General features: G+C 33.5%; 1 protein-coding gene across 1 annotated transcript in view; it reads right to left on the bottom strand.

Annotated features, from left to right (window-relative positions):
* NK7.1 (homeobox protein NK7.1) overlaps positions 1-25,822 on the bottom strand; it is a 138,188-nt gene that overhangs the window by 101,196 nt on the left and 11,170 nt on the right. The window contains exon 2 of the mRNA XM_077434176.1: positions 16,159-17,318. Within this exon, the coding sequence (XP_077290302.1) occupies positions 16,159-17,170 (1,012 nt within the window). The 5' untranslated portion in view covers positions 17,171-17,318. The remainder of the gene's footprint in view (positions 1-16,158; positions 17,319-25,822) is intronic.

Here is a 25,822-nt window from a genome sequence, read left to right on the forward strand (position 1 = left end):
CTCTGTGATAATATGTTTCTCGCAATTTTTTTTATATATCGAAATATTGTTGATTGTAACATTGTGTCTCCACTGTATTCTATATATAATTGTACCTACTGTAATGTTTGAATTTGTTAGTACTTATGTACAAAATAATCTAGCCATGTGTGTGTCAACTTGGAGTAATACCTTTCAACAAGGTGATAGAAATATGTATTATAAATTATATATATTTACATTTATGTATGTACCTGAAATGAAAGCAGCATTTTTTCAACATACAATTTCAAATGTATTTCAATTGTGTACACTATTATTGAAAATAGTGCGGAATCACACTTTGATTTGCTTGACTAATTTTGGTAAATTTAAAGTTTACGACGATTTTAAAATTTAAGTTCGATGATTTTTCCTTTGGGGAGAGATATTTCCATACATGATTTTTCCTTAAATTGACTATTCCGGCCAACGATTTTTACAAAAACTATTTATTCCGCACATTATTATCCAAATTATTTTGGATAAAAATTATTTTCATATAATATTAAATTTAAAATAATTGCGTAAGCTATTGGATTGCTGAACCACCGAGTTAATCAGTTATTAACGGAATAATCAGTATCCGCAAAAATCATGCAAGGAAAAGTTATTGTCCGAAATAGTCAGGAAATCTTTCCGCAAAGTTCGTGCCCTGTACCGAAAAATTCGAGCACACCGAATTTAGTGTCAAATTTCGCGACTGGAGTGTCAATATTACTATAAATTTTACAAATCCGTCCAATAAATTGGATAGTGATTATATTATCATGTGGTTAATATCTACTTATAAGGATATGGTCATGACATCTTACAACTTCTGATGTCCCACCCATTCCTATTGTTTTTTACAAACCTCCTTTATTTTATTATTTAATTGACATACAAGCAGAACGACAAACAAAAGATAAAAAATGGCAATAAAATGAACAAATAAAAAACATGATTGCTTGTCTTCCAATATATATATGTATGTATGTTACGTAACACATATTTAAAATTATTATATTATTTTCATAAGAATTAGTCGTCCAACTAATAATTTTTTTAGCTTTAGATGTTTTCAATATACATAATTATCTATCACAACATGTTCAATAAGATTAGTTCTAGTATAATGTTTTCAACTTTAATATATTGTTAAATTAATTTAGATTAGAAGACACCCCTGACATAGACAAACCTGTTATATCCATTGAAACGTAATAAAATCACATTTCAACATCAGATAATTTAATAGAATTTCAGTATTTCTCACAAGCTAACTCAATAGATCCAGCGTGCGATTTAACTCGATAGAACGACCGCAGCCAAAGCAAACATTTACGTGTTTATTTCTTTCGCATTCATCAAACTTTCGCGCTTTTAAATAAGCTCGCTTTGGCGTGCGTGAAGTGCGCAAACTTAAGAATCTATTCAAAGCTCACTAGCAGGAGCGGAAAGAGCAATCTCACACCTTTGTAAAACAGCCGAGATAAGTTTTCTTTGAAGTAGTTGTCGGGTGGTAGGTAGTACGTAAGTAGACTGATGCACACTCAACACCGCGTACGTCTTCTTATCTAAGTAAGTAAGAGATACTACGCTCGCATTATAATAAGATCTGTATAATACATGGCGGACGTCAATCTTAATGTGAGGCACTTGATATGGGGTAGGGCATAGTGGCATTTTGCTTTGGGTTTCGGGATGTTTGAAATTCAACTTTGCGTCAGAACGCATAATATAATTTTACAATAAAATTTCAAAATACATAAAATAACAACCAGGATAATTGATTTTTCGATGATATCTTCCAAAATTAACGCGCTAATAAAAATGAAAGCTCACAAAGTCCTTTCTATCTACCCATACACAACTAAATAACTACAAAATCTTAGCTTATGTTCGGTTTAAAAAAAATGCGCATAAGTTTGAGATGCTCTGTACTACGGCAATAGACTTGAAAAAAATAAAGCTGGAGAGAGGCACTATGTAGAAGAGTTCTGGTTGCTTTTTCACACCTCTAGTCGACGTCAATGCGAGCCACTTAAAGGAGCTTTCAACGATTCTTTTACGGAATCCTCATCCGATCCAATAAAAGCTCCAAGTCGAAACTTCGCATCCGACAAGCACAAAGGATAGTCTCGCGCAAAGTTTGTAAACTCCTTTTACACTTTTTACACGATTTATGACATTTTAACATAGTTATGAATAATTTTCACGTTCGAGCACTCTTATTTAATGATACGGGTACTACCGACATCTGACACTGCGTAAGCAATTAACGAATTTGATCTCATAAAATAATATTGCTAGTGGTGCTTCAGATATAGAGAATCCATCGCATTTATTCATAAGCGCATGTGAAACGACTATGTAAAGATCCTCACCACACACATCCAGCAATAGGTCCCACTGACATTTCAAAAAGCAGAATACTACAGATACTACACCTTCCTATGGTTGAATCAATTTTAAGGTCACTATGTAGTATAGTGTCACATAATTATTAGGTATTCGCCATAGCTAATCATTGGACATTTATTCTCGGACATTCCGTTGGAAAATTCTAAACTTCCGGAGTGGCAACTAGAGTTTCTGCCCGGGTCAACCCGGGATTCCCAGGAATCACGGGAACAATCTCAAGCTCCAGCTCAATAAATGAGAAACTCTAATGACAACTATTTATTCAAATATTGTCTATAAATTTAAATAATTTCGGTAACTTAAGGATAACACGCATTCTTCCTCTCCTACACGAATCATTTTTTCATCCTTTAATCGTGTATTTTTGCAAGGTTTATTTATAAAACAACTACTAATACTTTAAACCTTCAGACATTTAATTTTCTATGCACTTTGTATCACAGAAAATCTCACATACCTACATATTATAAATATCTACATACATACACACATATCTCAAAATGTCATATTTGCACCGCCATTTATGCAAGTTAAGTCAGGCAAAAAGACATTTCGTACCTACGACAATGGCATGGCGTTGAATCGAAAAACGATGCCTAGAAATTTTCCAAGAAACGGAACGGTGAACGCAGATCAAAGGCTAGAAAAAGGGGTTCCGAGAGAAAAACCATTTATTAATTTTACTATTCATAAAATTCCTACACTTACATACGCATACAACATGGGTAGAGCGAAGCGAATTCCCCGTGGATTACATTGTACGTAATTCACGTGCATTTAATATGCACTTAATGCAGTTTGTAATGGCGCGTCTGGATATGTCTGCAAATTGATATTAAGCAGAGCTGAGCGCGTGTGATGTCATCTTATCTTGTTGCCCTAATTTGCATGCCTTATTGGGTAAGCGCGGTCATCTCCAATGTCCTACAGCTCGTCTAGTCTATTAATAACGAAGACACAATGGCACTAATCAAAATAAAAACTCCTATCTACAATAATATGATAATGATATGAGAAATAGCTTCGGCGTAGATATGTAAATACCTACATGTCTATGTAACATGAGATTGATCGTCTAGACTGGTGGACTGTTTTCACCTAGTTTCTTTGTACGTAAACAATATTTAAATGAACCACAAGGTTAACTATATCATTCTAAAGAAATTAGTTTCTGAGAAACCGCAATATACATGATATTCGAGAAGTAGATTAAAGTTGCGAGATTGCAAATATCTATTCTTCTTCTTCTTCCTGGTTTACTCAATGCTGAGCGTCGTAGTCATCGATGTCTGGAATTTGATAGACGATCTGCCTCCACTCCTCCCGGTTCTGTGTCAAGTTGAAGCCAGCATTAAGGGACGATCCCGTCAGTTCTTTGATCTGGTCTGACTCTTGGGAGACTGTCCTCTCGCTTACCTTCCCTCCAGCGTTCCGGTGACTGCCATCCTCTCCAGACTCTCTACATTCTTCCTGGCCATATGACCAAAGTAGAAGAGAACCATTTTCCGACATGTTGTGAAGTATTTCTGAGACTGCCAGCTCTTTGAGGATGGAGATGTTCGTGCGTCTTGCGGTCCATGTTATGCGCAGCTCCATGCGGTCCATGTTATCCATGTTATATTTCCGATTGGATAAAGTATATACATACATACATATAATAAATACAAGTCGTCGACTTACTCATAGTCTTTTAGAGCGTTGGACTTTATGAGAGTCTCATATCTATCAACGAATGAGATTTTCGTTTATCTGTAGACCCAAGTGTCTACTCTCTATCTCTATTCTATGAAGTAATTCAGATATTTCATCCCCATTGCTGGCCATCAACGTAATATCGTCCGCGAATCTTATGTTAGAAATATTTCTGCCGCCATTGCTATTCCACCTTCCCATCCGTCTAGTATTTATATCATTATGTATTCCCCATATACATACGTATGTATATTAAAAATATCAGGAGAAAGTATGCATTATTTTCAACTATGTCTACACACTATGTCCTATGTCTACATACTACATATGTATGTAGACATAGGAACGCACTATACAAATTAATTTACAAATGTATGTATCTACATACATGTAGTATGTATACATATATTATAATTGTATGTATGTATGTATACATATATTATAATTTCGTAAAAATGCTCCAAATCTTGAATGAACTCGTACCAACCGACACAATATCGTAAAAAAAGCGAAGTCAAAATGTCTCGAATGAAAGACGATTCAACAAAGCAGCACGACGTTCTTCCATTTTTACCAATTTTTTGCTCTCTCTCTCACTCGGCAGATCGATACAATTTTTTTTATTTTTTTTTTTGTTCTCGTCAATGTCGTACACGTCCTTCTGGAGAGCGCGCGTAACTCTTAGCAACTCCCTCGTTTGCGAATTTATTTTTACTCTCTTGTAAAGGCGCGAGTGAGTACTATTAAGCTCAACGGATGGATTCAGCCAAGGAGGGGGGTGGATCGAAAGGGGAGGCAGGCGGATAGGATGAAGGGTACGTATGTATGATATCGCTTGTGTGTATGAAGTGATTCGTGTTCTACCCCTGAGCAGTGTGTTACGATATTATTGGAGACGACCCTCTCTCGTCCGTCTGCCACGACGGGTATGTTTCCGCTTGCACGGATCGTTTGCGGCCATTTCAAAAGAGAACGACGCTAACCGCATTACGCAACGAAAGCTCGATAAATAAAGCTCGACTCTAAAAACACACCAGAGCACACCCCCACAGCCTCATTCTTATCCGCATCCCCGAAATGTGTCGGATGCCGGGCAACTCGGTGAAAGCACACGGCCGCGGTGCAATACACGAATAGACCCCGTAATTCAGTCAGTCATATCATCGAGCAGGAAAATTTCGTGGAAAGCACAGAGTTTTCCAACATACATAAGTATCCAAGTTATCCTTGCAATTTCTTTCAGATACCAAACAATTTAATATGCAGAGGAAAATTCAGAAAAAAATCACTTACATACATATGTATGTGTACATATACTTATACAATTCTTGTGTTTGTACGTTTATATGCTTAGGTATTATAATATCTATCATGAAAACGAGCACAAATTTTATTATTTTTATATTAAATTTTAGGGACGAGAAAACGATTTATATGTCTTGAATTCGGGAATAAATATTCATTTAAGATTTCAAATAGAGAGTTCATTGTTACAAATTAAATGAAAAATATGAACTATTATAAAACAAATAGCATTAAAAAATATAGCTTGATTTTCAACATTTGTATCAATGTCATTTAATATATATGATGATGAAATCATACATATGTACATTTCAGAGTAAATAGTTTGTCCAATCTAAGAACAATTACTGAACACTGTTGTATGTATGTATGTACATATATGTATATACGTATATGTAATTTTACCTCACACATCGACACATGTTTTAGGGAAGATAAACTTCAGAGTTAAAATCTGAAATATTAAATCCACTAATTAATTTTCTGTATCAGTTTATAGTAACTATGTATCATATCATACCATCTCTCTCCAACACGCTTCCATTAGTATCTGTTTTGAGCATCTCATCCCACACATTTTTCTGATTTTATTCAACAATCTCCCCTGTGGCCTTCCTTACACTTTTTTACAGTTTCTCGGGTACCAATTGAGTATTCCTTTCGTCCATCTATCGTCCGTTCTACGAGCTACGTGATCCGCCCATTGGCATTTTTATTAATCTCACCATTAGATCAACCACCTTTGTCATACTTCTAATCCACGTATTCCGTTTTCTATCTCTCCTAGTCATGCCAAATACCAAACGTTGCATACTTCTTTGAGTGCACTGAACCTAATGCAGAGTTCTGGCGTTCGGTGCCCAAGTTTCGCATCTATCATAAATATAAGCAGGGCCGATGAGAGGGGGGGAGGGAGCCAGGGTAGAGTTCCAGGGCCCGGACTACTAGAGGGGTCCTACTGTTATATCATAATTTCTTATTCAATTATTTTTTTAAATAGCAACCAACATATAGGTATTTTTCTAATAGTTCTGTTAGATGTTTCGCATATTAAACATATGTATATCTATAAGATCTTTTTTAGTTTATCATAGGGATATTTTTCCCAGGTATTTTCCCAGTATTCCTCTCGGCGGCCCTGCATATAAAAGATATAACAATACAATTTCCCGGAATTCCGCCTTCACGATAATAAACAAGAGTGTCCTGATTCTTTTTCTAACAGTAAATATTTACTTTTAGGACTAAATTGAAAAGACAGATATGATATTAATTACACTAAGCAACAAAAAATCACGTTTTTGAGTTACTAGAGTTAGTGGTATTTTTTTTTTGTTGCTCAGTGTTATTTCTTTCATTTTCTGATTTACAGTTTTTTTTTCTTTATTCTCAATTTATAATTTTCAATACATATATTTATGTACATATTAAAACATGTGGTACATACTATTTTAGAATGCAAAAAATCATGATTTTTATCCAATTCAATTCATAAATTTTTTTTCTCTGTATGTTTATACAAACTTTAATTTAAACATACGTTTAAATTAAATAAATAAATTGTAAACATTAATTCATCATATTATATATGTAGTAGATATAATATGGTTGCTAATTGATTGAATTTTAATTTTGACCATATTCACTTTCATAAAAAATAATGTGCAGTCATAGCAAATTATTCAATTTTAAAAAACAAATTATTCAATTTTAGTTAAATTTATTCAACATTAAATAACTTATTCCAACATTGAACAAATTGTTCCAACTTTAAATAAATTATGCAGACATTTAACAAATATATTGCACATGCGAAAAATTAGTAAGACCATTTACACTTAAAAATCACTAGATCACACAAAGTCGTCAGTATTTCTTTAACATTGTATTTTTTTCTAGTCAAATTACTTTTTTTTTAATTATACAATTGGTACACCTTAACTTATAAAATGTTTATAACTTAAGGTGTACCAAGTGAATAGTATCTACATAATTTTAAGTTTAAATAAGCCAAATTTCAGTTCAGTGTACAGTGAATACTATCTGAAATAAAATTCAATTATATATTCCCCATATGAAATTATCAGTGTCTTCAGCATGTCTTTACTGAGCAATACTCGATCTTCTAAGCTTTAATATTCATTACTATTATATGTACTGTATAATACATATGTAGAATGAACTCACGCAAATATTTTTTTGAGATTCACGATTTCACAAATATTTTCGTATTATATAATACGAAAAACATGTCACGTTTGTCTTGAACGGTAAATGAGATGGAAAAATCTATAATTTAACCCTCGTACATATATGAATGTACATACATATGTATATGTGCATAGATACCTATAATTAAAATAATGCTACACCTATTCGCCCGTCGAACCTTTGCGATTGATGGCCGTTCCAGTTATTCTCAATCCGTGCATTTATATCCGATGCGCGCGGAGCTTAATCGCATCAAACGCGAAATTAAGCTCTAGGGGCGGACGAGCTTTCCGAGTGGGCAATCGCTATTAAAGCACTCCGTGTTTGTGAACGTGCGCGTGTGTGTATATGCGATCATTTTCCGCCTCTTTGAAGTTCTCGAATTTGATAAACAGCCGAAGAGGAGAGCGACGAAAATATTGTTTGATGTGGACGACGAGTCGGCCATTTTTTATCGATAAAATGTCGCCGCGCGTGTATTTTCGAACGCGCCATTTTGATTAGTTTCGCGCCATCCTTCAGTGTCGCGTGGTCGACTCTATTAAAAATTATAATATTAACGCTAACCAAAAAAAAAAAAACCGCTTTTCAGAGTGGGATGAGTCGCCATTGAGAGACCGCTAATTGTGTATTTTCCGATGGGGTTAAAAGAGGAGGGGAAAAAAGGATTATATAAAATAAAAATATCAGCGTTGAAATCAAGATGAAAGCAGAAACCCTTTTCTTTATTTTAACCGCAAAGATAATAAGTTCTCAATTTTTCAATACCTAATTTATCAAAGGCACTTTATGGCAACTTTTCTTTCATCGTTATATACCTACAATTATACATACATATATAGCCATACATACGAATGTACTAGTAATATATTATATTATATAATTAATCATAAAATACCAAATGGGTGCGATTATTTTTTATTATCTATTATCTACATATATTTAAATTATCATTTAACATAATCTAACAATGTTGCAAGTATTTATTATACAGCCCTACCATAACTACATATACAACGCTAAAAATAGCTCAATTGCAATACTAAAATAAAGCACTTATGTATGTACACTGATATTATCATAACACTGCATAACTAACATAACAGAAACGACTACATAATATGTAAAATAATTATTATTATAACTCAAAATCTTACCAATACGATTAAGATATTGTTATCCAATCAACATACATACCTATTTACATACATACATACATATCCCCTACTGGATGAAGATTTCCATTCGTATCAATGTTACGCAGCTTCTATCACCCTTTTAAATTCTCTCGGGTACCGTTCCAGCACTTCTTTTGTCCCCCTTTCGTATATTCTTATACCTATTCTACGTGGTCCGCACATTGCCATTTATTCACTCTTCTCCACTATATCCTTTATAGACTACACACTCCCTTATGATACCGTTTCCTATATCTCCTCACTACGATTGCCATATACCTATACATATGTATAATAGAAGAATTCTACATACATACAATATGAGCCGTTATATTTGAAAGTTGCGAAAGTCCAATGTTCAGTTCCAAAAACAATATTTAAATTTTAATAACTATTAAGTTTTTTTATGATTATGTTAAATGCTGTATTTTATTTTTTATTTTTTGTATCTTAATTTTTTGCTTTTACTTTTTGTTGTATCTTTTAATTTTTTATTTTATTTTCTGTTTTCTCCCTCTCTTATTTTATTATGTAGGCCATTGTGGGGCATTAGGTTCTTCCAGTAATGCCACAATAGTCAAAAAAACGTTAAATAAATAAATATTTCTGTTTGACTTAATTCACAAATTGTTATCACTTATTTTAATTCATTATGTCCAGAATCTTCGAAAAGCAAAATAAATGTATTACAGGTCACCAGTATTTTTAAATATTGTTAAACGCAAAACATTATATTTAATGTTTTGTGAAATATTTCTCAAAATGAAGAAAAGTGGACTTACGCCAATTTCAAATATAACGGCTCATGTATACATTTATACATACATATATACACACATATTGCGCCGATTTTCTCAAATGCGCTCAATAACAATGACCAGTCAACGTGCTCATTAATGTCACAGAACGGTGAGCAGGTATTGTTAACTTGACGAGAGCATAAGATTACATTCGCAAACAAATCATTATTACCCTCAGTATCATATCGAATAATCCAAATTCGAGTACATCCACTTCACCCCCGATTTTGTCCGCTCGGTCTACGATAATTTATAAATTTGCGAACAGCAGTCGGAACTCACACAAGGGGATGAAGAGTGCCGTCACCTCTCGCCACCCCTCTCTTACATTCAGTGGGTGGTAACAGGGGAGGAGGAGGGGGTGTTTGGTTTACCCCGAGGCTGTGATTTCAACATGACTCACGGTAGCCATGGATTCTCCCTTCGACAATGCTTTCAATCATAACAGAATTTAATGCTTCTTGACAGTGCGGTACTGTCAAGAAGCATTAAATTCTGTCCCAATAAAATGTAATATGTATATGTGTAGTACGCAACGGTCAAATGTTCATTAAGATATGAGCCCGTTATATTGGAAAGTGGCATAAGTCCAGTTGTCTTCATTTCGAGAAATATTTCGCAAAACATTAAATATGATGTTTTGTGTCTAACAATATTTAAAAATACTGGTGGCCTGTAATACGTTTATTCTGCTTTTCCGAGATTTTGGACATATTGAATTAAAAGACGAAATAAAAATTTGTAAATTACATAAGTCAAACAGAAATATTGTTTTTGGAACTGAACATCGGACTTTCAAATACAGCCGCTATACTTTCAAATATAGCGGCTCATATGTTCCCTAATATGTATGTGACTTATGTATCTGAAACAGCAGTAACCGACAACATCTATTCATCTTATACAGCAGTAAGTGTCACCGAAACGTATCAAGCAGAACTGGTTTTGTAAATGATGGCTATTGTAAAAATAGGTAAAAGTCGGAATTCTCGACAGGGCAGACCCTCTAGACTAGGAAGCTAGGCTCGGTCGACCCGCTCCTTCCTGTCATTGGTTGCTCTTTGCGAGTTCTCTAGTATTGCTGTGCCCTGAATTAACTGGACTTTTACCTGATGAAATACTCCGACATATACTGCCTGGTTCGCATATAATTTCGGACGGTTGGGCAGCTTACGGAAATATTCCACATATTGCGAATGGAATATACACGCATTGGTTTGTGGTTCAATACAAATTCATCTAAATATGAATCAAAACGGATACGCGTTGTGCCAAATTAACGCCTCATCTTTCTTTTCACACGCATCTACATATTTTCCACATTTTGCGTATGTATTTCACTATCATTTGGATCCACGAAATTATAACCACTTTTACCGGAATTCCGAATATTTCCGTACGCTGCCCAACCGTCCGAAAATATATGCGGTTCAGTATTTCATCCGGTTAAAGTCGAGTTAATTCAGGGCACGGCAATACTAGAGTACTCGCAAATAGCAACCAATGACAGAAAGGAGCGGGTCGACCGAGCCTCGCTTCCGAGACTAGAGGATCCGCCCTGTCGAGAATTCCGACTTTTACCAATGAATATTTTCAAAAACGCAAATTAATATTTTCAAATATCGAATTATGATATCAATTTTAATAGTTAATATTACAGTAAAAGTTCAATTGATCAATTTTTAATAATAAATATATTTAATCAAAAAAAAATTGAAGTCTGAATACCCACATTATACATACATATGTAGTAAGACAAATATGCAAGTATAACAAACACTCATTATTTCGATCAGATATCCAACAATGGTTACTTAGTATACATCTCGTTCGTTCGTACATCGAAGACATACTCATTGGGGTGAATGAAAATGCACAGACGTCGTCAAGCGTAGGTCCGCGTTCCACGGCCGATTAGGTCCGAGACGCATCGCGAGCTTAACGAGCGGATTGCGCGTGTCGCAAATTGCGCATGCGTTCTCGTAAATAATCTCACTACATTAGCCGAGACGAGTTAATCCATCTTCGCCAGACTCTTTGTCTGACGAACATTTGAAAGACGCCAAGTCTACATATATTTTATGTACATACACACATACATACGTCTGCAAAAATAATTACTGCAACATTATTTACATTTGTCGCCAATTACGACTTTTTACTGTATCTACATACGTAATTGTTTTCGTGATAAATTTTTAGACAATGATTAGTTTTAAATACATAGCTTGGACACCGTAAATATCGCATTGTATTGGTATTTTAATACCAATTTTCATTTTTTTCATATTTTGAATTTCCACGATTATTCTATAACTAAATTTATTTAAACGATATTAAGTTTAAAAAATTGAACAAAATCGTTTTCGGTTTAATTTTTTTTCTTGGTTTGTCCTCACATTTCTCAAATATGTGAATGGATTTTTTCTCTTGAGAAACAGACGAATGGAGAAAACCTAAATCTGATTGAATTCATCCATTTGGCGTCGCTTAATTATTCAGAGAGGTGAGCGATATATTTTTGAAAGAACCGAAAAGAGATAGGGTGGGTGGGTTGCCTGACCGGAGGGGAGGATGGGGGTGTTATCGTGGTTGGTGGTGGTGGTGGTGGTGGTGGAAGACCCTCTTTGTGAGACTTATCATTTTTATTTCACAATTTTACTCGAGTGGAAGATCCAGTACCTATTTGAATCTATGTAGAATCTCTCGACGTTATTATTATTTTATTGAATGATACACAATTTTAATAAAAAAAAATTCAAACGCTATTTATATTCTTCGTGAGAAAATTATATTTTAAATCAGTGATTTTGAATGTTTTTATAAATAAGATATAATTTTGTAGCAAACTATGAATACATATGTACATATGAATCTGAACCGATCGTACATATCCAATATACATATATGTATAATTTCGAAAGAGACTTTGTAACTGTATGTATGTATGTATGTAAATATGTAAGGTTTGTTGATAGCATCGAAAACAAATCAAAGTTTGTATGACGACGATTCGATATATTTACTTTATTTTTTTTCATTTCAAATAAATTTCATAAAAAAAACAAATGAATATTACATTCGCCATGTTTAAGCTGTTTATATTACAAACACTGAGCGAAGCCGGGTAAAACAACTAGTAACAAATAAATGGAAAACGAGGCAGAGTCATTGAACCAGTCAGTGGTCGTTGTAGTAATGATCATTTATTAAGCTATATTTGATCAAGTATAGTACATATACATACAACATACATATATAAATGTTGTATGTATATGTATCACAATATGTATCGTATATTAAAGATATTACATACACGTATACAAAAAAAAGATGTTTACATACAATGTACAAACTTTTGTCCAAGCTGACGAAAGTCGAGTCAAAAATTAATTTTTAAATTGTATCCATCGGAACAATTCCGAGAAACTCGGCTAGTATTTGTACATTTGTAAATCCTTCATTCAAACAGTCAACAAAACCTCAACGCCTTGTTTTTGTTTATAGTACCTATGTATTATATGTACCTATGTATGTATGTACATATTATTTTGGAAAAAAATATGATTCTTTTTCCATATCACTTCCGATATACATATGTATGTTTATACCTACATATGTACATATGTATACATGTATCAAACAATCATAAATGCAAACTCGCATTAATGAAATAATAACTTCTTGTCTACACAAAGTAATCGGAAACTGGTGGTATAAATGTACATATTATACACACATACATACATATATATAATATAAAACATATCCATCTACATAATATACCTACCCAATCGCTTCATTTAATCGACTACGTGACATATTGAAAAACATTTTACGAACGATACGCGCTCCCGAGAACAATGATAGGGCCTATTGTGTAATCGTAGCCGGAGTATGACTCGATGCATGTATTTATCCGACAAAAGCAGATTGCATTCCCAATTCATGACCAGGCAGTCAGTCAGTCAGTCCTCAGCTTGGTCACCGAACCGAAATCAAAAATCGATCATTAAAAAAATGATTTCCGCGAAACAAATTCACACGCACACGCCCATTCAAACTAATTAATTTATAAACGCAAACCTGCAAAATTTCCATACAACGACTTTGTCGCGGTCATCAAAAATGCATCGAATACAAACACACTGCGGACTATTTTCCCAGTGCGAATGTCGATGCAGTTTAATGTTGCACACAGCTCATTTATTTTTATTATACGCTATACATACATATACATACATACTAATACGTGAGAAATTAATTTTTGCATCAATATTATATTTTCGCTGACATAGCACTGTATTGTGTTACTTTGACATACTAAACAATGGACACCGCTTGAATTGCATTTAAAATTACACGTTTAGCTGATCAATATAACGATTTCGAACAATCGCTTTTGAACACTAATTTTTCTCACGCGTTTAACGTCGTCTGTTTATTATGCAGAATCGCAATATTACACTATATATATACATAGTATAACGCCCGTTGACAATCGATAATCAAAAATACGAACTTAAAATAAAAACAAACAAATGATATTTACCAAATTATCAACAGTTTATATCAATACAGTATAATGACGTCGCAATTTAGATAGCCCGTCACATTTCATGTAATCTGAATACAAACGATTTCCATTGATGACGTAATATACATATATGTACATATGTATACAATAAAGCTTTTCGTTCGGATATATTAAATACATAAACGTATAATTTGACATCAGATAAAAATCTCAAATGAAATATATCCAACTATTGGCAAGGTTGTTAAACGGAGAAGGGTAGGTCCCTACCTATTATAATCATACATACATAGGTATCGTACACAGGTTCATTGTGATTTGAGGCTGAAGACAATTGATGCTGAAGGCAAAGCACCATTATGTCTTAACCCACGCTCATTGTTCCATCGCCCCTTCTAATAAAATCGCGAACCAAAAAATAAAAGTTTGTTGCAACATTTGCATCACATCATAGCGCGAGGAGCGAAGTGTAATATGCGATGCATAAATTATTGATTTTTAAGTACACCCATCTCTCGCGATTTATGCAGCCATTGATTCTATATACGTAATGTACATACATACTTATGCTTGTATACAAACACTTGGCTAGAGTATTGACGATGAATTTTAGACGGATGCGATTCGACGGCACGGGTGATATTCATATTTAAATGTATTCTTTTGGGTTCGAACAACGTATAATTGAACGATTCATCATCGTCAACGATACACTCGATGACGACTTTATTATGCGAGCCCTTAAGCTCCCTCCGAGCCCTTCGAGGTACGGGCGGGGGGGGAGGGGGGGATGAGGGCAACACTTCACCTCAGACTCCATCTCCTCCCTATTCCCTTATAATTTCCGTCAATTCTGCCGACTTACTTCTTTGTCTCCCGAATCACTTTGCATGAATTATGAAGCGCGTGGAGGACGAGAGGAGAGGGGGAGCAGTGGGCGAAAGGAAAAATAAGAAATTCACTCTGGCGAAGAATTGAAATATTGTTCATCCAGCAATGTAGCGAAATTGTCTGCTAGTTGAGATAAAGCAAAACCGGGATGATCGAATTTTAAACGGCAAATCGTATTAAAAACATGTTAGCGAATGTACGCTTCGCGATGAATTGCAGATACGTACATACATACATACATACATATTTTATTTCGAAATAAGTTTCTGTGTACATATAAATTAAAACACAATTTACAGCAAAGAAGCTAATCTTAAGCGTATTACATATGTATGTAGATCCAGGTGGGAACCGTTCTCAAGTCGTACCCATTTAAACATCACCTATCAAGCACACTGATTCGCAAAAGCGAGTCAAACGAACTCAAATGTTCTATGTTGCTTGATGACAGTCTGTTTCCGGAACAATTTACAATGATTAAATGGATTTTTTTCTACTACATATAAAAATAGTTTTGATGTATCCGAACAAATATATATATATATATATATATATATATATATATATATATATATATATATATATATATATATATATATATATATATATGTATGTATGTTACCAGGGCTAATAATGATCTCAATATTCAAAAGTGACTATACATACACATGTATGTATGTATTTATGTTACAATAAAAGCGTCAAGTCTCGCAGATGTACATATAATATATATTACAGTTGAAGTGTATCTGCTAGCTGTAATATATTTTGACTGATTGAAATATATTCCATCTAACCTGGATCCAACTACCATTATAGATGTATATAGATTTTATCATTGTAGTTATCCTTGCTTGACAGTGATCGATAGTGGTGAATCCCATATTTCGATTGAAATTTCGAATTCGATTTGGGGAACACCCACAGCGTGGAGCCAAGGACGTGACGTTCCGTACTATTCAGTGTGTTTTCGCCCTTACTTGTAACATATGCACTCTTATTGCCAACACAAGTGCATAGCTTCGATTTGAGTGCTCCTTTAGCGTAAAATATAAACCGTGAGTCATGAATAATACATACATATGCACATACATAGTTCAATGATATAGAAAGCACTCACCTTTCTTGGCAGTTTTACTCAAGTCCTGGGGCAAACTACCGGCTACCGGACTCGGAAGCGAAGCACAACTGCTCCTCCTGGCCACACACAAATCCAGAGGCTGTTCACAAACATCGCCTCCCAGAACAGAAGCCTCCCTAGCCGCAACCAAACCACCAGCATGCAAATTACCCAACGGTGGACAACTGACGAAGTTCAAACCGGACGAGGGTGACTGTCTCAACAGCCCCTGATCTTTAGCGAAACTGTTATTCTGGTTCACGATCACAATATCCACTCTGCTCTTGTTATTACTATGAGAGGAGCAGTCCTTCCTGCGCACGTTAATCAATTGTTTAGTACTACTACCGTTGTTAGTTTGGCACTCGACGTCCATAGGTCTGATCGCAGAAGGCGCGTGCACTTTCTTCTTAACACTCCACCCCAAAATATCACCTATGGAGTGAGGCGTAGGCGCTTTGGGTGGCTTGGCGTACACGTGAGGATGCCAAGAGAATTCTTCCACGTCGCAATTGTTTATAATTCTCTGATCGTCTAATGAGTTGTTGCTTATTCTCATGGAGTTTATGAAGTTGTCTTGAAACGTCGGCGATCTGAGCGCTTCGTCCGGAGAATCTTTCTTTGGGTATTTAGTGGTGTACGGGTAGTCCTCCGGTTCACTCGATTTTCTTTTGTTCGGGTACTCCTCGTCTTCCGACAGGTCTATTTTGAGTCGGTTCTCCGTGTCGCTGTCGTTTTGGCTGTTGGGCGAGCTCCTGTAGTAGAAGTCGTCTTCGTAGCTGTTGGTCTTGATGTGGGTCATCTCGTATTGGGTCTGGTCGTTGCTTATGAACGAATAGTCTTGGGATATTTTGAAGTTGTCCTTCATGATTTGAGATTGTTCCGGGGTGTTGGGGTCCTCTGGCTGTTTCAGTATCACCGTGTTGTTGTTTTCAGATGTTTTGAGCTTGGTGACCGCGGTCTCGTGTACCGTTTGCGCACTGGCCACCGCGATCGTCTCCGACTGTTGCATTTTGTCGCATCATCTGCCCCGGGGTATACTAGCGGGCCGCGCGATGCAACGATGTACCGATGCACCGCCGATTACCGATGCACATATTCGCCGCTCTCCGCGCGGCACAGGTGCGCATTATTCCGTGAATATTTTAACTTGCTCGAATCTGAAAAATAAATCACACATTTGAATTTTATGGTTTTCTAATGCGAATGCCGTGCTTTATTTAGAAAAATAAATTAATAATTTTTAACATTAGAGATTAGAATGACTATTCGGTGAATATAAACCTCACACACACACATGCACACACACTGCAATCTCTATCGATACATGTTGCAAGTATCACATCACCGTAAAAATCTCTACTTGTTTGATAACATAACATGGCCCTGATATGTGACGAATCTTCCCTGTATTGCGATACTAAGCACGAATTGGAGAGGATAATATTTCGAACTCGCATTTTGAACATAACGAATATCTCATGATTCGATCTCAGTATTTATGTATATACTATGTACATGTTTGGGTGTTAATACCTGATACATATCTCGGATTCCGATGTTGCTATTTTTATACCTACATATATATATATATATATATATATATATATATATATATATATATATATATATATATATATATATATATATATATAATTATCCCATATATGGCACCGTTGAGATGAAAAAACACATATGTATGTATGTATGTATGTATTTACATGGAATTTACATATATGTATACATGCATGCCGTGTATAAATCACATCCCAACATTTTAACAAACATTATATTACATATAGTGGCGAACAATATGTATTTATTATATTAAAAGCACGCGGGTGCATGCACTATGCTTTTATCATCGCCACTCTAGTGCATTAAATTTAGTAATCGAGTTTTAAAATTTAAAAAAAGACATTAAAAATCAAGTTTAGCGTTGCATTGTTACATATACGACAGCTTTTTCGTTATTAATAAAATATTAGACTAAACAAAAAAAAAACAGTTTTTTAAAATTTCATAACACATACTTGCTTTAATGCAAAAACACAATTTTGTGAAAAGTATCTTATGGGTAACAGTATAACACTCATTCAACTATTATATTATTATATCATATATACTTATGTATATTTATGCATATGCATACATTGGTCTCCATTATCAATTGTCTACAGTATTGAGTTCATATTTATAAAATGAAAATGGCTTTGAATTCCATTCCGTTCAGATTTATACTAGCTATATATGTATAGATATACATAATATAATAGCAGATGACAGACACTCAAAATCGACGCTTTTCTTCCGAGCGGGCAGTAAACTTTAGTTGATTTAACATTTTGGTGTAAACATTTCAGCTTTCAATTATTTTAAGCAAATAACCAAAATAAATCATATAAAAATTTTACACTACAGTACATTTGTCATAAAAATCGTTGTAACATAACGACAATTTTTATTTTATTTTAAAATTCATCAAAGTTTTTGACAACCATTTATTTACACAAAGGTCGCAATTCCTCATGATCTAAAAGTAGATCATGGCGCCATAAAATCACGATTTGAATATCATTTTAGGAATTATGGACCATTACACTTTTATGGGATAATGATAAAACACGCAAACTATATAAATAAAATAAAACTTCGATAACTGGCTTTGGAACGACAATAGCACCAGCTGCTGAAAAACAACCTTTATTTATATATTTTTTATATCTTTGAAACAACAGTGATTGACATTTAATGTATGCACATACATTGCACTCCATTGATTGAATGCAAATAACAAATTATGATAGTCGTTATTCAAACAGTTAATTCAGGCGAATGATAAGGGTTAAAACGCACGTTCGTAATGTGCAACGATATAATTAGATTTTGTTAGGAAAATTTATATACATATATATTTATTTACATATTACCATGAGGAAAATGAGATTGTTGTTGCTGGGAAAACAATCGAGGGATTGCATAATCGAAAAAGCTGCGGATATAAAGGAGATAAAGTGAAAGGGTATTCTAACGATGAGCAAATCATATTTTATTCATGGGAAAAGGGTCGAATAATGTCGACCCATTAGCGGGGTGAGAAAGAGAGGAGTTGGTGAGGGGAGGTGGAAATTCGAACAATTATTGCGACGACCAAGGTATGGGTTGACCTTTTAATTACTTCGACGAACTTTAAAATGTTTTTTAACAAACGCCATATCAGGACATAGAAAATGTATATTGTAGGTTGCCCACAAAAATCCAACTTTTTCCAACCCTTTTTATAGATTTGATTCTAATTAGACAATACAATTTAAATCTCGGCATACATTTTATATATGTACATACATACATATTTAGATATATCCAACTATTTTTCCAGTATATTTATATTATATAATATATATATTTATTATATTATTCAAAGTAAGTGTCATAAACCATGAATATTTTACTATTTATGTCATACTGCTATGACGGTTTTGCAAACAGGCGCTCATGTTTCATGTAAGTAATTTCATTGTCATAGATTACATCTGTATATATTATTATGTGATTCTAAATTATATTTTATATATCGAAAATAAAAATAGTAATAAAAATATTGATAATGATAAAAAAGGAATAACAATTTTACCAACATATGTACATCAGTCAAGTTATACAATTTAACTCTACTAAATTGAACTACTAGGGAATAAAAAGGGGATGAAAATGACTACATCCTTCCACACAATACATTTACTAAAAGAAATATAAAATTTAAAATTCTTAGAGATCGGTTTTGTTCTATTCAACAAAACCTTTAATAAACGTATATTAATTAGGTTTCTTAATCACGTCATCATTTTATGATATACTAGTGATTTTACCTGGCTTCGCTCAGTGTTTGTAATATAAACCGCTTAAACAAATGGCTAATATAATAGTAAACATTCATTTCCTTTTTTTTATTTATTTGAATCGAAAAAAATAATATTCAACGATATCAATATCGTCGGCATAGAAACTTAAATTTGTTCGATGACGTCATGGATTCTACGAACCAAACAAATATGCACAGTCTCTTTCGAAATTATATATTATATTTAAAACTATACACTTGGAGCAGAAATACACTGATCAACTGGAAACAACAAACGAGATATGTAAAAACCGAGAACCAGTGTACTGCGTTCGAAAAAAATCATATTTTCTATCTGAAACAGTATACAAGAAAAATTGAAATAAATTTCATGATTATTTTAGACTGCTATAGTAACGATAGCTCAATTATTTTTTTGTATTTTCAATATAACCATCTATAATGGATAAATAAATATATAATAACGTTTCTGTTTTTAAAAAAATAAATAGAGTATATAAATATACATTTCCTTTGTATATTTTATTTACATATTATTGTTTATAAATAAACGATATCTTATTTACTGTCAAGTTTACACACACGGCATCTCGAATTTGCTGATATTATAAAATGCTACCCTCTCTGTCTCTACGATACTGTATAAACATAATTGTTTATTGATGTTTGTAATTGACCAGGAAAGCGCATTGGGGTTAACCTTCTTATGCCTTCCTGGTATTTTCTATATATACATACATATATATGTATGTATATATAGAAAATAAAAAAAAATCTTGTTACAAAATAAAATACAATGTAGCCTACGCGTAAGTCACTGGTTAAGGGATGATTTACCAGACGAAAGGTCGTGGGTTCGCATCTTGTTCAGAATCGAAACATTTATTCGATAATTACGAGTATGCCTCGCTATTATAATATAAAATCTGGATGTTTATTAAATCTTTCTTTCTTTTTTCCCAATTTATTTACTTCAAAATGGACACAGTAATCGATTTAGTGTGGCTTATCATGGCAATATGGCATATATAAATTTTATTCGAAGAAAATAAGATGATGTTTTTCGGTCACCTTATATTTTGCAGGTACGTTTTGCTCACAGTAGGCAGGTCCTGTGTAAGTTATAATTTAGCGATGAATTCGCAATATAAAGTAAAGCGGGAAATGCGGCGTGATGATACGCCCATTTGCGCGTAAATAAACATATGAAATTGTTAATGCGAGCGCGTTTAATGCGAGTGGGTGTGGGTAGGTGGGTTTTCGATTCAGTAGCCAATCACCATAAATATATAAATATATCAACGCCTCGGTATGAAAATTATGGCAATTACTTACGAGTGAGTCCTTATCGCAGCGATCGAAAACATTTTCATGGAAAGAACGTTTTGACTTCCATAAAACTAAAAAATCTCAATATACACGAAGATATGTATTACACATAATCACTACTAAGCGAAAAAAAACAAAAGACTAAAAAAAAAATACAAAAAAATTCGTTCAAAATTTAAACGATTTATTTAATAATTTTTCAATACTATAAATAATTCAAATTCAATTTTGACGTTTTATTATATTATAACACTGCGATGAATTATTTGTAATATTTTCCTTTTAGCCAGATCTTATCAATATATTTGTCAATACATTAAATTTATTTTTTTATTATATTTGTATTAAATTTTTACAATCAAAATTATCACTAATAAACGATTGACTAATCTTAGAGATTGCAAAAATTAATAATTCTATATGTAAAGTAGAATGGGTCAATTTTTTGAGAATTGAGAGAAAGCAGGAGGTTTCTCACATATATACTTTTATGATAGTGAACGGTCGCTATCCTTGGCTCTATCCTAGGTTAATAGTGTATTTGTGGTAGAATTTCTTTAAATTACTAGTTGGTTTGATGAGCAATCCCCAAATTCTTACAGAATTGAGCTCTAATATTCCCAGCCGGCTCAAGTACATCAGACGCCGAATTTTGTTCTTTTCTCCTGTGACATGTATCAATTTAATGGCATCAAGCTCCTCAACGAGATATCTGCTAACTGGGATCTGTTTAGTTTGAGATCGCAACGTGTTCTATTGTTGTATTTATTTTTGATAATACATACATTTGTTTTATATTTACGTTTATTTTGTTTTTTATTATGTTTTATTTTTCTTATTATTATATCCTGTTTTTTTTTTTTTTTGTTTAGCCATACTTAGAATTTTTATTTCAAAATTGGAAAATAAGTCCCCACCCACAAAAAAATATTGTTTTCACATCGCCTAGGTTTTCTCCCCACGGCACTGTATGTTCTTTTGAATAACATCAAATGTGGATAATTTTTTTTGTATACATATACATACATATAACATAAAAATAGAGATTGCCAATTTGTCTAACCAAGACACTTTTCCAGCATTTTCCCTCCCATATTTTGCAAACTCTAATCGGCTAATCCGAATTTGTTGATTGTTGCAATCAATACATTTGCTTGCATGTTTGTAAATAATATACATACATACATATATTACATCATGTTTTTGGATATTATACATATACATATACACGGTTAGCCATGTGGCAATTAAGGACGACCTATCATGACGCTATGACATAATTATAAATAAAATAAAATATGCGTTATACGAGATGTATGTACATTTAGGGTGTGTAGCGTAAATTTCGTGAAAATAATATCCTACTTCATTAACTATGAATGCTGTGAAGATTCGAGATGTAAACTCGAGATGAAACTCAAACTTAAAGTAAAGTTTAAATATGAAATTTGAACGAGTGAACGTCTTAACCGTTTGCTTACCCCTGATGTGAATAGTTAACGTATGCGGGTCACCGTTTAACGCCCGCTTATTGTTCCTACTTGAGTTGAGAGCGCGCGCTCGTATCAAAACCTCATTTGATTGCTTTGTTTAATAGTGAATGTAGCAACATATTTTAATAAGTAAATTCTTAGGTTCACTGTACAGCGCTTGTGATGATATTGTGTGAAAATCGGCGGAAAATTCACTGAAGGAAATCGGAAAATCGACGATACGGAAACGTAATCCGTTCCGTCGACATAATGCCAATTCCACGCTGCTAAATATATTTTTCGTATAAAAATATATTGATTGTTTCTAATTATAATTAAAATATTTTTTGTATGTACCTATATGTATGTACCTGAAGAAATGTTTTAAATAATTGCATTGTGTGTGAATAACTAGTGTTTTACTTGCATATGTGAGAAAACATATGTAAGTTATTATTATTTTAAATATATGTATACATAGATTTAATTGAATCGTCATTTATAATTCGAGTTTGGAATTAAAATATTTCGAAAATTTATAATCACATTTGTTCATTACAAAATTCTTAAAGAATTTTTTAAATGATTTTTGACAACAGAAAAAAATTAAGCTTAAACAACTCAAATTTCTTAAGGATTAATTAACTTATATACAGACGATTTAAATAAAGTTTAAATTAGTATTACCTTATTTACACTTGCCACTGTGATGGACGCTAAGCGTCCAGCTGAAAATGTGTGTTTTGAGCTATTGTAATTAGCTATAAAATCATTTACTATGCATTTTACTATGTTTAATCGAATAATATAAAATAAGTGCAAGAAATAAATAAAAAAATGACGGCTGACGCAGAGGCGTTATTCCAAGGCGGATATCATTCATACTCTGATCGTTTAGCGCGGCGCGTACTAAATTCCTACTCTATCTCGCATCTGTGAGACACGTGTACAAACGGCTTCCCGCGAAAATAATTATTTATGTTGATATTGAACAATGTTTTTATTTCTCAATGACATAATTCAAATCATAGAGGTTTTGATGAGTAATACATCAAATATGCATTCAGTATATTTGAAGAAATAAAATAAAATATAAGACCTCGTCACTCGCTATCCATCACAGTGCGGTAAGTATTTTATAAATTCCATGTTAGAAACTTGCCGGAAAAACTTAAACTAGACGAGTATTTTTTTTTTTCCAATTTACAAAATGGTCAAAATAATTATGAATATTTTAATATTGTTACCGTCCTTTTAAAAATGAAAATTGTACTGTATGATTCTTTACTACGTATACGTAGCGAATGTTGTAGCGTTCCTAAATGGTTTAAAGCGAATCTGTCCAGCGAAATTAATTCAATTAATTAAGGTATAATGAATATTGGATATGCATAAACCAATATACATACGATCAGTTTGAAAGTTCAAAGGCCTGCCTCGCGCATACAACTAGTTGAAATGTCGGGGCAACGCGCAATAAAACAAATGCAAACAATGGCCAGAGGAGGCTTCGGGCGATATGATCGATCCAATTACAAACAAATGCCAACGGAAACAATTTACCCGTTTGACGGGCTTTTATTATTTATTAATATACAAATGTATATAATGTGAGTGCGTTCATATTTACGATTAGGTGTACATTGCATTTGTTGGCCGCAAACTAGCATCGAATGCATTTCTAATGTCTTCAACGACTGCAATACGACTAACCGCATACGACTCTCTCGGATGCGCTTCGCTTTGTGAGCTTCGGGTCAAGTTCGAAATCGCAATAATGGAACATTTCCACAAGCGAATGCGACAGAAAGCCACGTCATGCCGAATATATAAACTAGAAATGTCAAAATATGCGGCAAGAGGGCATACGGTCGTCCATCATGGCACAACCTTTTGAAATCATCAACCTTGGCGACAATTTAATATGATAACTGAAGAAGAAAGATTTATTTTTTATTTATTTAATCAATCATGCACACTCGTCTTCAAGATTGCTCCAACGCGACGAATGTGCTATACAGATTAAGAATTATTTATTAATTATTATTTATTAATAAACAGGTATAAACCCATTTATTTAAACACCACATCTATGGTCAAACGATTAACAGCCACAGACATCTATGGACAAATTTTTGCAAAAATCGAGATGCTTAACTTTTGCGAAAGGGATAGGACACATTTGGCGATTTGTTGGAACTGTTTCAATGAAATCAGATAAATTAGCATACATACTGTGATAGAAAACGATAGTCCTTTGTCACGTATCCAAGGTCTAGTCAGTAGCATACGGGATATAACCATTGATATATGCTGCTGGTTTAAGATTAAGATAAAGAAGCACACAATCTATATATAACTTTTTTAAATAAAATTTAATTTAAAATACCTGTAAATATCGATATATGTATGTATGTATATATTCGGAGCTACGTAAAGATGCGTATACCCAATATCTGAGAATTTTCCGAGGCGAAGTGTGCATAAAATATATTTAGACCGGCAATATCCAGTGCCCGCCGGTGTAAACTTCGCATAACAATTTATTATAATATTATAGTGCTCATGATCATTTTCATCGGTGTAAATGGGCTATTAAGCAGATTGCTCGCTTAAATACGTTAAGCTCTTCATTGAATAACTCAGCGTCCCCCAAACTATTCTTGAGAAAATTTTAGTCTGTCAACAGATTGTGTATGATATAATATGTTTTGTATACAACAGATCATGTATGATATAATAATAATATACATTTCAGTATTGGTAAAAAATTTAAAAACATTCATTCTGCACACGTTGAAAGTAAACATTTATTCTGCCTACCAATCTTCCTTTTTACCCTCATCAAACAATTTTTAAAGGTATTTAATTTTTTTTTTATTTAGTGAAAGACTAATTTATGTACATATACATATGTATGTATACAACCGTGAAAATCGAATAGTACCAGGCAATACAACGTATGATGAGACCAGAAATTCACTACAATGCGTAGTGAAAA

This window comes from Arctopsyche grandis, chromosome 7, assembly GCF_051622035.1.
Source record: "Arctopsyche grandis isolate Sample6627 chromosome 7, ASM5162203v2, whole genome shotgun sequence".
Classification (NCBI taxonomy): domain Eukaryota; kingdom Metazoa; phylum Arthropoda; class Insecta; order Trichoptera; family Hydropsychidae; genus Arctopsyche; species Arctopsyche grandis.